Genomic DNA, 18545 nt, shown 5'->3' on the forward strand with positions numbered 1-18545 from the left:
TGAAGAACAAAACAATCAATTCTGACATATAATGTGTCCAGCTGGACAAATTAAATGTAGCAAAGCAATTCAGGAGAAGTGTCCAGAATTGAATCAAAAAGAGCATTGTCTTCTACTTCGATAATGCTTGGCCACATGTGTCATTGCAAACCTGGTAAAAATTGTTGGAGCTTGATTGAGATGTCATACCTCATTCTCCATATTCACCTGACTTTGCTCCTTCTGATTACCACTTGTTCCATTTTCTGCAGATTTCTTTAAACGAACAGCACTTCATTTCCAATAATGACATAAAACAACACTTGGAATAGATTTTTGCCAAAAATAAAAATGAAGTTTTTTGAAGGTATTATGAAGCTCCCTGAAAGATGGCAAATGTAACTGCACAGCACACTGGGATGAATATAAAATAAGACTCATCAATTATTAACCGGTGTGAATTACAATTACCATTCGATTTTATTTTTGAATTTTGAGATCGAGCTTGTTTTGAATTGAAAAAAAGCCTGAAGAAGAGCCAGAAGGGGTTATGAAAATGTTTGTTATGCAAGAGTTAATTGCAGTTCACACCAGTTAATGGCTTATGTGAGTCATATTTTAGATGGCAAATGGTACATGATAAAAACAGTGAATATATTATTGAATAAAATTTTTATTTTCACTTAAGAAAGGCACATAGACTTATTGGCTAACCAAATATTTATATTTTTTAGCAGTTAAAATTGGCAATTATTATTACAGTGAACCTCACTTAACAAGCATAATTCATTCCAAAATCTTACTCATAATGTGAAACACTCATTAAGCAAAACAATTTTTCCCATAGAAATTAATGTAAAATATGATAATGCATTCCATGCCAAAAAAATACTCAAATATTTTATGTATAACATTTATTCAAAGAAAATTACACAATATACATTATTAAGAAGCAAGAATCATCATCATCATTTTTTCCAGTGCGGAATGAACCGGCCTGAAATGTGAATTCAATTTGCAGAAAACGAAAAAAAATCACAGATAATATGTCTGATAAACATGCTAAATGATATGCCAAATTCTTGGGCTATGTAAAGGCTTTAATTAAATAGTAGAAAGTAATTAATTTGACTAGAGGTAGGCAGTTATGCTGTCATCTCATATTAAATGTAATAATTATAAATAAATAATTTTTAATTTAGACATTTCTAAAATTTAATTTGGAATTGGTCATTAAATTTATTACGAGATGGCAGCATAACTGCCTACCTTTAGTCAAATTAATTACTTTCTACTATTTAATTATAGCCTTTACATAACCCAAGAATTTGGCATATCGTTTGGTGTGTTTATTATATAACTGACTATGGTTGTTGATGTTGATATGTAATATGTGTGAACACAAGTTTGGAAAAATATGTGATCACAAGCGACAGTAAGATGCTAGCAGAACAGTGCTAAACACAGACTGATGAGGCATGCGTACAATCCGGGACTTCCCCTTTCCTTGTCACTCATTGTGCGAAACATCACTTTCAATTATTTTACAATTTGTTTTGCCCATTATGCGAAATACTCATTAAGCGAGGTTTCACTGTATTTGTAATTTTAGGATAATTTTAGAACATAATATCTTGATTACCAAGAGGCTAGTAATGATTGTATACTCTGAAAATTTTTAGTATTTCACAAATTTTATATTTGAATTGTTTTGAATTTTCTCAACATTTATAGGTGTTCATTTTTCTATATTTTATAAATTATATTTCTTAAAAATATCAAATTTATTTTAAAAATCTAAAATTAAAATGTGTTTTTTTTTTTTTTTAATATACAAATGGTGGTTACCATTTTGTCTACATTAGGTACCAACTTATTTGAAAAAAATTATAGTTATATAGATTCTGTTTATCAATTGTTCTGTGTCAAATATTTTTGGAAGCTATAAATCTTATACATGTGATCTAGTCTGTATTGGGAAAGACAACAAAAAACTTTTAATATAATTCTGATATCCTAAACAATATTTTATTTATTATCTAATCCTTTAATTTTTAAAAATTAATTTTATTAATTTTAACAAAATATTTCCTCCAAATTTCAGACTCCTAGTGGAAATGTAGAAGCAAAAGTAATGTGTTTTTATAGAAGAAGAGATATATCTGGAACTCTTATTATGTTGGCAGACAAGCATCAAAGTAAGTATAATTAATATTGAACTAAATCTAATTAGAAATAAAGTATTGTAGTTTTGTGCAGATAATCCATGTTGATGTATGCTCACAAAAAATTGCAAAAATGAAAATAAAACCTCATAACCTACCATATCATAAATCCCATGCTTTCAACAGCCACCTTTAGGATGGCTGTTGAAAACAAGATAATTACCAGTATGCAATTTAGAAGTTGCCTTCTCAAGCATTAAAATTTTGCTTTTTCTGTTTAATTTCTGTTAACAAATTATTGTAGATATACCTAAACAACCAGTTATGAATATTCTGTAATAATTGTATTAATATCTAGATTATTCCAATGGTATTGTACATTTCGTTGTGAAAAAAACTTTCTCCAGTAGTTTGTTATTATTATTTGACACTAATGTTACTTACTATCAATGTTCTTGTAAAAGCAATGTGAAATAATGAGTCATTCTCCATGTTTACAGGAAATGGTATTTATTAATTAATGATTATCTGATACATTTTGTAAACTAAAGTTTTTAATTAGTTATATTTTTTCTAATTATCAATTTTATCTTTTTAGAATCACCGAATTATTAAGATTTAAAATAAAACATTTTATTATGTAAAAATAAATTATTCTGTTATTAATTTGCAACATTAAAACTGTATTACTTCTACAAGGAGAAAAAAATCACAGTATTTTTAACTATTTTTATTAATAAACTATGTAATTTGTTACAAAAATATAAATTTATTAAATTCATTCCTTAATAATTTTCCAAAATTTTATATCAAAAAATAACTGGAAGAAAATTTAATCGAAAATTAACTCCAATATTTTGGTACACAATGAAATATTGAAACAAAAAATGAAAAAGGATAAGAGTATCATTTAAGTTGCAAATAATTTTTCGCACTTTGTTTTCAGTTTTAGATTAGTTCATTAACATATGCCATCAGACTGTGGATATGAAGAGTGTGAGGGGTTTGGAAAGAACTAAAATATTTTGAAAATAAATTTTACTGATATAAAATTATTAGTTTTCTCAAATTTATAATTTTGCCTAACAGCATTTTTAAAGTCACAGAATGTTTTAAAATTTTAATATGCTGATTAATACTATACTAGAGATTCGATCTGATCTATTTTATTGTGTTTTGTGACAACTCATTTTTACACATTGTTGTTACAATAACTTGACATTAAGTAACATTAATGTCAAATGATAATGGTGAATTAATGGAGAAAGTTTTTCTTGAACTGAAATATAGTAGACCATTATTCAGACTATAGTTTGGCTAACTACTAATAATTGATATAAAATAATTTTTTCTAAAGATGGACAGTTAGACCACTGCCTTATACTAACATAAACTAAAGATGACATTACCTTTTTGCTTTATTTTTTAAACTCTATAATGTAGAATGTTGTTTTACATTAATTAATCTACCATTTGTATAAAATTTAAAATATTAACTAACTTTCAGTCCAAGCATGTGTTAACAATAGCTTAGTACAATCACATACACACACAAGCATTCACTTGTGTATTGTCTTCACTAATGTGCATTTGAAGATTCGTCATGTATGGTACAGTACCTAGCCTTACAATAATAAATAAATATGATTTATTGTTTTTATTTTATGGCTAGTTTCCTTTGCCTGGTAATATAATAAAATAAAGTTTGAAAAAATTAAACAAACTAATTATAGTGTGAATCATATTGTTTTTTGATTAGAATTTAAAATTGGCACATCACAGCCCCTTTCAAATTATCTTTCAAACAAACCTACGGGTTATCTGCATAAAATTACAGTAATTATAAAATCTAAATAATAGTTTATCTAATAAGTGGTATGAATGTGTGTATTTTATTGTTGATTTTTTAATCTGAAATGATTTTAAGATAACACACCACAAAATTATAATCTTAATAATTTTTATAATTATTTCAGATTAAAAATAATTCATAACATTCAATTATTTTATGTTCAGTTTTAATATAGCAGAATAAGCACATAACATGCCTTGTATTCTTAAACATGATTATGTATGTAAAAAAACTTGTTTTTTAATCCGTAATTCATTGAAAATATATTCATTTTTTTGTTGATATAATTATTTTATTGGATTTAAACAGAAAGTGATTAGGATGTTTTACAAATTGAATACAGTGATTATGAGTCATTTATATAAATGGAGTATATCAGTTGATGTTGGAAATTCATTGCCCATGATTAATATGTAATATAAGATAGAATCATCGAAAGATTGATAACAGTATTTGCATAAAAAGTAAACATTTCTTGACCATTTCTTGATTTTTATAACTTAAAGGAATTAACCTGAAATCATATGTTATACTGATTAATATTAGAATTAATAGTGATCATTAATTGATGATCATTTAGGAGTAGTGGAGAATAGATTAATGTGTTTTTTGTAGTCATAATAGATATGTAAGATTAGATCAATTGGTAAAATTGACATTGGATAATGTTGAATATGTGTGAATGAATGATTAACATATTTGTCAAGTTTGTTAATATTATAATTAAAATTATCATGAGATTACAGCTTAACTGTCTACCTCTAGTCAAATTATGTTACATTTAATTACAGTAGAGCATTGTTTATCCGAATCAATTGGAGACTGGGGTTGTTCGGATAACTGATTATGTACGAAAAAATATATTAACCTGTCCGACGTTGAAATTTTTCTCCGTTGCGTGTCACTTCGTGTTGAATTTTTGTCGATTTTAAGCCTAACGAAAATTTTTATAATAATAATTAAGGCTATTGTATCGTTAAAAATTATTTCTTTATTTTGTACAAACAAAATAAATATATTAAAAAATATAAAAACAAAAAAATTATACTTCAGAAGTTAATCTAGTATCAAAAACATTCGATTCAGCACGATACGGTTTGACTGGAAAGCTTTCGGTTAACCAACGTTTTGGTTGACCGGCTTTCAGATAAACGATGCTCTACTGTATTTAATTAGCCTTATGTTATAGCCTGATAATACAGCAGATCATTTGGCATTACTTAAAAATCAGGTTTATGGATTATTTATAAATGTATAAATGCAAACTAGTTGATGCCATTGAATTTGACATAACTTGCATCAGATGAAATTTCTGTAGCCATGTGACTGTTTTCCTTCAACAGTCTTGTGATATTGAGGATTGCGATATTACTTGTGACATAGTTCTCTTTAGAAGCAATAAACATTTCCTCTACCCCTACAAACTATTATCAAGAAGAGTTTCTTTATAAAATAACAATAATCAGTGATTATAATGCCTTACTTATCACATTGTCACATTTTATATATTGCTTATTAATTAACACGTTGTCAATAAAAAAAAAACACAAGTTACAACTTGTGTGTTTTTTTATTGACAATATGTTAATTAATAAGCAATATATAAAATATATTTAGTGATGTATATTTTATAGTTTCAAAGATATAATGAATTAATTATGATGTTTTTATATACAGTCAAACCTGTTTTTATGCGCTCTTTTTATGTGCGATTTTTTTAATGCGAATTTTTAATTTGTGCGGTATAGTTGGCGACTAGTCTCGTGCGATTCGTCATGTCTCACGTTGACTTATTATAGCTAAATAAACTTATTATAGCATAAATGCACTTATTATAGTAATATTATTGCATGAATATGCGAAAAATGAAATAATTTACTTTTTAAGTCAACAAAACACCACCTGGACAAAAATATGTAAAACAGACGATAGACCAGACGATGCAGTCAAGTGCTGACATCTGTTGTCAATAAATTCTATTTCGTACGGTTTTGAGTTATTTTCTATGTGAGACTTTTTTTTATGCGGTCCCTATTGACCGCATAAAAAAATATTTTTTTAATTGTGTTGCGAAAACTATTTTTTACAGCCATTCGTGAAGTTTTGTGCGATTTTTTTTTTTTTTTTTTAAATGCGGTCCCTATCCACCGCATAAAAACAGGTTTGACTGTATATATAATAATCATTCAAAAAATGTTTCAACTTAAAATCACAAACTGTGATTTCAAGTTGAAATTTCAAGTGACAAATATTTCACTAGGCATGAAAATTTTATGACCATCACATGAAACATGCAGCATGTTGGATATGAGAGTTGTTAAAGAGATTTACATAGAGTCTGTTGAATGGTGTGACATAGAGTGATGTTGAATTGATGATTTTGCAGTCAATGGTCAGTTTGACCATTCAGTGATTATACAAATTTAGTTTGACATCAGATGCAGTTTACTGCAATATTGACTAGTTTGTGCTTAACCTTAAGCATTCTTCATTACACACACACGTACACACACAAAGTGTACAATAGTTGGTGTCACAACCTCTAATGAACACAGTAGATTTTTATGAAGTTGACTTTTTTGGAGTTTCTGCATTAGAAGTCAAATTTGTTCAAAAAATAATCAATACTGTATTTCCTGTTGAACTGTTATTGACTACATAATTTTATTATGATGTAAAATTTCCATGTTGGCTAACTTGCAATAATAGGAATTTATTTAGTGACTGTTTGCATCAGTCCGTAGGAAGCCACATGCTCTTTATGATCGTAATTAGCATAAACAACAATTTTTAATGCACTGACACCTGACAATGATGTTGGTTAAAAACTATTCTTTGGATGTTTATTCTGTCATACAATTACCATATCTGTTATCTTGTGTCTTTTTCACCTTTTTACTTTTTCACATTTTTTGTCAATTATGGTGATTGAAATTTTTATATGTAGTAGTAGTAGTAGTAGTAGTAATAAAAATAATAAAGAAAAAATTTACATTTAATGCTTAGTCTTTAGTGAATTTGTACAAGAAACCCAAAAAGCATTTACTTTAAACTGAAGAGGAACATAACTGTCTGAAATGCATATTTAATAAAATAGAACAGCCAAAAACAAAATCTTAGTATCCAAGTGAAAACATTACCCAAAAGGTGTGATAAGTCCTCAAACTAGAAGCTAATATAGAAGCTTAATAACCATTAAATTTCAAAACACAAATTGTCTTCGAAATTTGTTGTTGAAAGTTTCATCAAGTCACCATGTTGCTAAAGCAAGAATGCAAAGTGCAGAGACAATAATGTAAAGTTTATGATATTACTTCAAAGCACCAAGCTTATCTTTACCAAAGAGAAATTCCCCCAAAAAAAAAAAATTTTTTTTTGACTTATTTCAGGATCCATAATTTTTACTTGGTACAATATTTTTTATATCTTCAATATTTTTCTTTGAAAATCAATTATTTTTGACTAATTTTTCACTGTCTTTCTATTGGTTGTGAGTTATTTATAACTATTTATCATTGCTTCTATAACATAATTTGGTCTTAAAACAGTCAATAGAAAAACAACAGAAGAAATAAAACCAAGATCAGAATCTGAGTGCCTAAACTGAAAGAAGAGAAAATTGCAAAAGTTATTTATAATATTGTTCCATCTTATTATTCACTGGATTAATTTCTCATGGTATGATTGTGCACATTGATTCAAGATAACATATTTTTTCCAAAATTTGTATTTTAAAATTCTGCTATACACTTGAGTTTAGTCAACTGTTGGTAGAAAATTAGCTATGAGAATCATAGTAGCTGGAGCAGGAAAAACTATTTTACAGACCAATTTGTTACATCATTTATCAAATCATTATTTTTTGCATTTATTGTATTTGATTTTTTTTCTTTAAAATGATTAAATTTAAATCAATTTTTGATAATTAACTAATAAAAGTTTAATTTTTTTTTGGCTGATTAAGATGTATATTTCTTTACGTACTCAAAAGTTTTTCCAAGGTAAATTCGTTATATCCATTTTTTTTTAATTCTTAACATAAATTTTAGTACAACTTTTTATATAAAAATTTTAAATAAAATATTTGAATACTCAATAGTATTTTTTTTATTTACCTGATTGCCAGTCATTATAATTGCCATTAAAATTTTAGTAATTTAATGTTTGTTTATGCATGAAAAGGAAACTCTGTCTCTTTGGTCACATCTATAGAATGAGTGACAAGAATCAATTAAAACTAACACTTGGAATCATGGAGGGAACAAATAAAAGAGGCAGGCCACATAGGGAATGGATGGATGATGTAAAACAGGCCTGGCCAATCCAAATTGTTTCACGGGCCACTTTGATCATGCGTAACATTACGGTGGGCCACAATTTAGGCAAACATGCTTTTAAGAAATTAAAACAAATACAAAATGAATAACATTTTATTGTTATACCAAGAATTCGTACTCGCACTTGCGCATTATAACAATGAGACATGCAAATTTTCATTTATTTAATTGTTTTGATATACACATAATGGGAAACAAAAGTTTTAATAGATATATAATATTGCTTAGTGGGCCACACAATTTAACCTGACAGGCCGTGGGTTGGCCAGGCCTGATGTAATAAAAGAATAGTGAAAAAATATGAATACTATTTTTTCACTATTCTTTTATTACATCAGGCCTGGTTCACTGTGCCCTAGACCAGGGATGGGCAACCTTTTTCTATGTAAGGGCCATATTTTAAAACTCTGAACTGACACTGGCTGCATACAACAGAAAAGAGAAAAAAAATGCTGGTAAATCACAATTATTTATTTATAATTATAATTATAAATTAGCATATGTATACTTAATTTAGCTTATGGAACTGATGTAAACGTAATATATTGGAAATATTTGGTTAAATATTAGTCACTGCTAGTTTTAAATTAGTTTCGATGTGTCTGTTAGCCGGTTTCTTGTTTTAATTTTTACTAAATTCATTGTGGAAAAACTATCCACATACATAAGTTGTAGAAATAACATTTGAATTTTTGCTGCATACTTCCTTAACCTGGGAAATTGATATATTTATTCATATTTTATGCGATGCGGGCCACAAAAAATATTAATGCAGGCCATGGGTTGCCCATTCCTGTCCTAGATGAAGAGAGGTGGAAAAGGATGGTAAAATTGGCATCAGGCTTCAATGAGCACTGGTCTCGTGGACAGTGATGATGATTATGATGATTCATGAATAAGTTAATTATGATTGACTGTAAGTGTTTTTGTAAATCTAACTATTGTGGACTTTATAAAGCACCCTTATTAGCAATTTTTGGAACTATTATATTTTTCCATAAAGCATTCCCCATGGTCTGAAATGTGTACAAACTAAACAAAGTTTTGTTCATTGATTCTCTTGGCAGAGGGTGCTTAATAGAGTAAATTTAATTTTAATCAAAGCTAGAGCTGCCAAATTATCAGGCTATGATTAGGCTAAGACAAATAACTTAATATTTAATTATTAATGTAGGCCAATCATAGCTCAATAATTCAACAATTTTTTAGCTTTAACCAAAAATCAGTTTATTCAGTTGTTTTTTAATTCAAATCATTCTGTATATTGATGAAATGTTGTGGAAATACTCTCATTGCCATAAAAATTAGCACACCAAGAAGGAGTTGTCAGAATCAAACAAAATTGTACATGTATGAGTGTAACAGTGATATAAGTAAGTGATTACAAAATGAAAGACTGTTATCGTACCCTGTTGGGCCACATATAGTGTGAATGCATAATGTGATATGGGCAGGCATACAGATGCCTCATGGTATCCTGTGGCATCTTGGTTCACAGTTGCAAGCACTCCTCTAGTTTGGTCAAACTCCTAGGCTGTTTAACGTGGTATCTCAGGTGATTCCAGACATGTTCAATCAATGACAAATTAAGGGACCAGACAGGTCAGGGAAGTGTGACAGTGTGGCAGAGGCAGTTCTGTGACACTTGCTGTGTAAGGTTACTAAAACATCTCACTAACCTTGTATAGCTTTGCAGGTAAAAACTCAGAATGTATCATTAATGTTTTTGACCCACTTTTTAGGGTTTTCTTCAGGTGTTCTATAAATATTTTCTGGTTTTATTTTAATTTTCAAATTTCCAGTTTCGATGTTTTCTATCCTCAAATCTTTTTTAGAAAGATTTGAAAAATAAATTGGTTGTGTGTGCGCTTGGTTGGCTGTGTGCACACTTGTCAGAGGTCCAGACAGTTGTCTTGTCTAGTGGTCTATTGAGGGCATCCTGAGCCTGGGTGCTGTGTGTGCGAGTTCTCTCTTGTCCACTGGTCTCAACACTCTTCACAGTGTTGTTTGAACAGCCTAGATGGCAGGCTATTTGGTGAAATGACCATCCAGCTTCTCTCACCTCGATGATCCTTCTTCCTTTACACTTGGTTAACTGTTTATATGGTCTTTGATTGTGATGTAAAGACATCTCTAGTGCTACAGTGTCCCGCTGCAACAGGTAAACTACAGACAAGGATTCCTTTGCATGCTTTTTTTATAGGCCAAGGGGAGACACTTTAATGCTCTCTGCTGGCATTATGCAATGAGCATCATGTAACTCTAATCTGTTCCATGTCTGCTTGAGACTTATCTGCCTGCCAGATTTTGTAGCGATATGACAACCCGTTGATGTGCTAATTTTTTTGGTGTTGAATGTATGTTATTTCTGTAATGAATAAATAAACTTCAATAAATGTTCCAATTTTACAAAGTTTGTTTAGATGTTATGAAAATTTAAACTTGTAGATTTCAAATCTTTACTTACAAGTTAAAGTAAAAATAGTATCAGGGATATACGATCTTGTTTTCAATTTGAAAGTTACAAGTTTCAAGTCATTTCAGTTAAATCATTTTTTGGAAAAATATTTAGACCTATTTCACAAACAAATGATTAAACAAATTACAGAATTAATGAGTTTTAAATCTGTGATTAGCATTTTTATGATCCATTATTTTAAGATTAGATACGATTAGTGCACTAATTTTGAAAATTATTGCAGATGATCTGTTTTATTTTTAAGAACAGGATTTACTAATCTTGTTCTTAAAATCTCAGGACATACTTATCTTTTGCAAAAATTTATTGGTGAAACATTTACTGTCATAGTATTACAGTAGTCTAATCATTGCAAATACAAATATCCCATTAGTGTCTACCACTGCTTTCTAAATTCATTATTTTTATAATCAAAAATGCAGAAAATGAAAAATCAAACAAAATACTTTTAAACTAGGGTTTCTTATTTCCGGCCCTTTGCTTGTCCCAGGATTTTGTGAAAAAAGTGATCTGTTTTCCAGGATCCCAGGATATAATTAATTATTTTTAAGATATAAAATAATTCTTGAAATTGTTTGATATTATTACTTCTCATTTTTAAGTAATTTAATACATCCTGCAACCTTCAAAATAATAATAATAATGCTGTGTAAAATATGTATTAAAAATTACCTTTGAATTACGTAGAAATTTTCACAAATAAAAGAAATTTATTAAAGTTTGTTGGAAACTGTTTACGTAAAAAAAAGCCTTTGAATTGAGTCGAAAATTTAAAGAAAAAAATGAACTTAGGTAATTTTCATTTTTTAAATAAACATAATACAAAATATTACAGTAGAGCATCGATTATCCGACTCAATTGGGGACTGAGGTTGGTCGGATAACTGAAAAAACGGATAACCGAAAACTGTGAAAAAATACATTATTAGTATAGTGTATTAGTATATTAGTATATCTCATGTAATAAGCATATTAGTATATCTGCTATTAACCTACTTCGCGTTGAATTTTCATCAAAGTTAAGCCTAACAAATTTTTTCTAAAATAATAATTATTGTTAAATTATTTCTTTATTTTGCACAAAATAAATACAGAAATAAAGAAAAAATAGAAAATTAAGCCTGGTTTAAATACTGGCCTTTCTTTCATGGTCGAGCCAGTGTTTCCAGCTAAAACGTACAAAAATTTAACAAAAATAATATTAAAGTAGCCAAGACATAGCCAAATATTGTAGCGCCACATCACTAGCGGACATTTGAATTTGCCAACTAGAATGTGGTCGGTTAACCGATGTGATGGTTGATCGGGAATCGGATAATTGATGCTCCTACTGTATTGTAAATTTTTATAATAAGATTTTAAAAAGCAAAGATGGTCAATAATCCAATCACTCAATTTGATTCTTAGTTTACTAGAAAAGTCCTGCTACCGAGAATGTCTTTTCTGATTTAATTAATATGGGTGGAATCATCTTTAATGCATTTAAGAGAAGACAGATGTTATGTTTTTTTTCACCTGTAGCCTTGAAGATTTCTAGTTTGTTTTTGAGATGCACTGCAGTACTTCTTTTGCTCTCTATTATTCTTGATTTGTCTACCTTGGCTGCTTTAATAGAAACCTCAAGCTTATAGCCTGAGAATTCGGTAGTTTGTTTGGCTTTAATAATTAGGTTTATGAAGAACAACTTCATATTTGCTTACTTCATACTCATTTATAACCTTGCCCAATTTGCACAACCTGACAATGCAGTTATTGAAGCTACTGGGCATGGTTAAAAATTAAGACAGCATAAACACAATTATTCCAGATATTACAGGTTCTGACAAGTAAAGAATTTTCTGAGTCCTGTCACAAATAGGCTACATATTGATTATTGACAATCTGTGATGTGCCATAATAAGCAAAAATTTAAAAAATTAATAAGCAGGCTTAAAATTAATGAATACAAATGTATTCTGACAGTTTATGGGTTAATTATACTTTGTATTTTCAAAATTTCCTGAACCTTAACACAAAATAAGAAAAAAGTGAACTTTTAAGAAATTTGCAGGATTTCCTGGAATGAGAAGAATCTCCCGGGTTAAAAAACAGCTGGGATTTTGTTAGAGAAATCCTATTTTAAACAGTATTAGGTTTTTTCCATTAAATCGTTTCAATAAAAATTTTCAAGTCTTTGGAAACGTAAGTCTGACTTGAGTTTGAATCAATCAACTGAAGTCATCAACACTGGTGATGTATATAAAAATAAAAAGATACAAATATTTCTTATGATCACTAATATATCACTAATAGTTATATCATACAATATGATGGAAATAACAAGGCTTATAATTATATAATAGAGAGTAGAAATGCTATTAATAAACAACAAAATAATTTTTTAGATAATTATAATATATTAATAATTTTTTTTTACTAATAAAAAGTTTCAAAATAAATTTGTAACTAAAATTTAAAATTTACTTTATAACATGAAAATTCTGAAGGAAATGAGTGTTGCAACAGTCAAATGTCTTAACTTTATCATTTTTGTTACAGTATAGAGGGAAGATCAGTAAAATTTATGAAAGTGAAAAATTTTTGTAATTCTTATTCAAAACAATTTGTTTACCAGATTTTTCTGAAATTAACTACATAGTAGTGACAGATTTGTTCATTCATTAATAAATTTACTGGTATCATTATTTAATTAGAATATGTATAAATTGAGTTTATGCAGTACATAATAACTTGCATAAAACAGCAATTAAAGTTATTGTTTAATTCTTTGAACTTATATTTGTTGAAGAAACAATGCCAACATGATTGGAAGTTTAGCTTTTTAATAACTGTAACGTTTTTACTGAAAGACGAGAAGTTTACTCAAATACAAAAGTTATTTGGAATATCTTACATAATACAGCAAAGTTCAACTCAAGACTTTAGAGAAAACCTAAATAACCTTTCAAAGAAGGAGCTGTACAACTTGTATAACTTTGTAATTAAAATTGTGAAGGAAGATGTAACTACCAAATAATAGATAAAATCTAAGAACTTGTAAAAAAAATAATAATTGATGTAAATTTTCAATTTATTGTTTGTAAAATGTATATTTTCTTTTTCATAATTGTAATTACTTAACCCTTGAGTAACAGGGCTTCCAGCCTTTTAATAAAGATTGATGATGATGATAACTGTAATGTTTTATTTATTTATTTATTTATTTTAATCTATTATCAAAATTTTAAAGATCAGGAAGAAATATTAAAACGATTATAAATTCATCTGTATAATTCATAAATTTATGCCATCCTTTTATAAATAAAGAATATTTTTAATGAACTAATTAAAAGTTATCATTAAATTGAATATTTAATTTTGCTCTTACATAAAAAAAATTCTAAGTTTTTACATTAACTGCCTTGTATAAAATTTAACAGTAATTAACAATTAAACTGTTATTTAGATAGTAATGATAAATTCCTATTTTTTAAAACCCTACCACTTTCTATTTTTCAAAACTTTTACAGTTATTTGCTCATAATTGATTTATTTTGTCTTAAATATTTATTTAATCTTTCAATTTAGCTTAATAATTGAATATTTTTCTGATTAAATATTTTTTAATCAAAAATTTTATGTTCCTATGTTAATAAGTGAGTATTTTCTTTTTTTCATTAGTGAGTTTGAAATTATTCTAATAGCATTTTTTTTTATCTGTCATAATTCCCTAATGCAGTCATTTCATTCAGTCTTTCTTTGCTTAAATTACTATACTAGTAACTTGATTGTGTTTGCCTTCATATTTATTTCTAAGAATCTTCTCATTTTCTATCAAAGTTAAATGAACTGTTGAATTTTTTTCACTCAAATTTATTTTTCACTCTTAATTATATCATATATTACATCACACCACATTGGGATATATGTAATAATAAACACAGAACCAATTTCTGGTGTGTATAAACAAAAATCAATCTCTGCACAAATGTTTTCTAACTTTCAAGTTCTTCTTCAGGTGCAATAGAACAGTTATTTGATGGAATGTCCTTTGGAACAAACATGAGTTGATAAAAGTTTTTAAAAGAACATAATTTGAACAACCATTTGGACTATAGATATGAACTTAAAGCTGCACGAGTTGTCCTGCACATAACAATCAATCAACTAATGACTACACCATTGTGTCAAGCAGAGCCTGCCAAAACTTCTCACATCATCACACACAGAACACCTCAGATGGTTGGAGGCCATAGAAATTTTTAAAGCTAACTTTGTGTCATCTTGTATAAATTTTAAAGAGGAAATGGTGTTGTCAATGGTAGGCTCTACTTGACATGATGGTATAGTTATTAGTTGATTAATCGTTATGAGCAAGACAACACATGTGCAGCTTTAAGTTCATATTTATACTCCAAATGGTCGTTTGAATTATATTCTTTTATAAACTCATGTTTGTTCTGAAGGATGTTCCATCAGATAATCATTCTGTCACACCTGAAGAACTCAGAAGGAGTTAGAAAATGTTTGTGCAGAGATCGCTTTTTGTTCATACACACCGGAAATTGGTTGTGTGTTTGTTATATCATATATATTGTGTTTTTTGAGAGAATGTTAAAATTAGCTTTTGCCAATCTTCATGCAAAAGAATAATTCTATATAAATAAGAAATTGTATTTCTTAATCAAAATAAGTTTATATTAAGGGGCAATCCATTAATTACATATGCAATTTTCAAGTCACTTTTGACCCCATCCTCACTATTATGTACAATAATGTACTTTTGGAAAATCACTTCCCCTTTAATTATGTGTTCAATAGTTTACAAATCCCTCAATATTGAAGAAATGACTTAAAAAAAGGTTCAGCAAATATTTTTTAATTGGTAAATTTATTTTCACGACTAGTAAGTAGGCTTACAAGGACAAATTCTTATGCCATTAAAATGTCCACATTACTAATATAAAAGCCATTGTGTGTGTGTGTGTGTGTGTGTGTGAATTCCTTATAACTCCTGCAACTTTTGTCCAATCAAGATGAAATTTTGGTTATATTTGTTTTATGTTCTGTCAGAAAGTATAGGCTACTTTTTGCAGAAATATTAGCTACAGAATAAATGTTTTATGAATTTCAGGTTAGTGATTGCATTTACATTGCAGTGATGTCAGTGACCATGTGATGTTCAAGCTCAACAAGGAAATTTCCCTTAAGTTGCATTTTTACATATTTTGGCAAATGGCGTATTTTAAACTTACTTCATTAAATTTAAACTTTGAAAATGATAGCTACATTGTGTCACTTCTATTACAAATTTTTAAAAAAATCTTTCCTTAGTGACCACATAATGTTCTATTATCCAACTGGAAGTAATGATGTAATGAACTCATTATTTAGAAAGTGTTATTGCTCATTTAATTAACCTACAGTATGAACAATTCATCTTTGTTTTGTCAATGTGAACTTAAAAAGACTTGCTATTTTGTTGGAAAAAATGCCTAGGAGAAAGTGTAAGAATAAAATCTGTCAGGTAAATTCTAGATCTAAAAGAATAAGAACAGCTGAGACCTCTGAAGGCCATGAAGTCTGACTTGAGCAACATTGAGTAAGAACAGCTTTGTCAAGGGCTACAGAAACAGCATCACTTCAAGCTTTACTGAAACTCTTCTCAATTCTTCAATCTACTTTCTCATAAAAAATATTCTGTCATACTTGATGGGAGAATTTCTAGTAAAAAAAATAATTCACCCCTCTCTCCCCATTGTGTACTGTACAAGGAGGTACTTTTTACAACTCCTCTCTCTCTATTAACTGTGTACATAATTAATGGATAGTCCTAAGAGAAATGTTGAAGTAATTAATTAAAGAATCATTTTAGACATTTTCAACTTGAGATATTCTGTTAGCTAAGTTTAAGACTGTTTCAAATGAATAGTTGAAAGTTTAAATTTTCATTTCATTAATAAAAAATGAAATCAATATTTTATTCTATTTCTTAAATTTATTAGTTGAAATAGTTATTTAAAAACAGATGAAATTTATAAATTAATTATTTAATGATCATTATCATTATGTAATCAGATAATTTACTATTAACACTTTCCCATCTATGGATGAGTCTTACTGTTTCTCCGTTTTACTGGTTATTCTACAGGACTGGATGGCTTAGACTAATCTATAGTTGACCCAGGAAGTACATTTAATGAAAAAAACTATTGTTTCCACTCCTAAGTGGCATACGTTGTATAATATTTCAATGTTTTCTAAAATGGCTATGGGCAGAAAGTTATCAGTTGATAAAGCTTTAGAATTTATAAATAATTCTAGGTCAAAAATATATAGAAACATAGAGATAAGTACAAATAAACTGTTTGAAGCTTTTTTTTTAAACTTGGTGTGATACATGTCAAACTTTTTCAAATTTAAGAAAAAGGACATTTTATTACAGTTTTTTAAAACTTATTTTGTCTTTTTAATGATGAATACATTGCCACCTGCCGTAAATAATCGAGCTAACTTTTGGATATAAATGATTAAAGATTATAAATAAATTTGGTACTTGAGGTAGGTGTTAGGCACCATCTCTTATTAAAATTAATAATTATAATCATTTTTAATTTATTAATTAATCTAAATTATTTAAAAATTATTATAATTATTAATTTTAATAAGAGATGGTGCCTAATGCCTACCTCAAGTGCCAAATTAATTTATAATCTTTAATCATTTATATCCAAAAGTTAGGCCGATTATTTACGGCAGGTGGGGATGTATTGGCTTAATGTTGTTGGGTTTAGTACGATGTTTATTTTTAATGATCATTCTGTTAATTCTTTAATGTTAACAAAAGTACAAAGTAACAAATACCAAGATATTATGACATAAATATTGTTGGTGTATTTTTTTACAAATTTTTTTGAAAATAACCAGAAACTCCATCTGCATGGGCATTTGCATGTGCTAACCTCAAATTTAAAAAGTGTTAAACGTGCAATTCATTTACAATTTATCATAAATTATTGTAAAATTGTGATCTTGCAGATTATTGATATAACAACTGTTAGTAATAAAAAGTCATTCATGTTGTCAGAAGAACTTCACTTTTGTATTATAATGAATCAAGAGTTAAGAAGTGACACTATTAATTTTATTATTTGCATTATCATTATATGCATTGCATTATCTCTTTTCAGGTTCTTTCTAGATACAGGTTTCTACTATTACTATATTTAGTCCTTTGGTATTTGCCAAGTTTCATTAATTAAAAGTTGTTTGGATTATTGATATCTTTGATTTTCAGTAAGCCATTATCTACATTAAATTGATTAACTGACAACAGAATGACTTCTTTTTTTCAACTTGAATTATTTTCCATATCCATATGATGATTGATTAAATGCGAAATGTACAAAAGACTTTAAAAATAAATAAATAATCCAAGAGTAAATCTTAAATATCAGGTAATTATTTAAATACAGACAAAATGCTTAATATTTTATCTTTACAAATAGTAGGCACAGTTAATTACTAATTCAGTTTGTATTATGCTTAGTCAGATTTATTTGTATGTGCGTTATTGCATTACAAGGGAAAGAAGATCAAAAATTTAAGATTATATTATTCTGATATTATATTATCTCTCTAATCTAAATAATTTGGAAATTACTTAAAATTTTATGTGAATAAATTATGAAAATATGAATATAAATAACTTTTCTTTAATAATATAACAGGCACTGATTCAGATAGAAAATTAA

The 18545-nt window shown here is 28.0% G+C and overlaps 1 protein-coding gene across 2 annotated transcripts in view; it reads left to right on the forward strand.

Moving 5' to 3' along the window:
- Nucleotides 1-18545, forward strand: part of MTA1-like (metastasis associated 1-like) — a 112618-nt gene that overhangs the window by 36522 nt on the left and 57551 nt on the right. For both annotated transcript variants that reach the window (XM_067288431.1, XM_067288430.1), the window contains exon 3: nt 2084-2177. In XM_067288431.1, coding sequence (XP_067144532.1) covers nt 2084-2177 — 94 coding nt within the window. The remainder of the gene's footprint in view (nt 1-2083; nt 2178-18545) is intronic.

The sequence above is a fragment of the Centruroides vittatus genome, unplaced genomic scaffold (genome assembly GCF_030686945.1).
Source record: "Centruroides vittatus isolate TY-2023 unplaced genomic scaffold, ASM3068694v2 scaffold_861, whole genome shotgun sequence".
In the NCBI taxonomy this organism is placed as follows: domain Eukaryota; kingdom Metazoa; phylum Arthropoda; class Arachnida; order Scorpiones; family Buthidae; genus Centruroides; species Centruroides vittatus.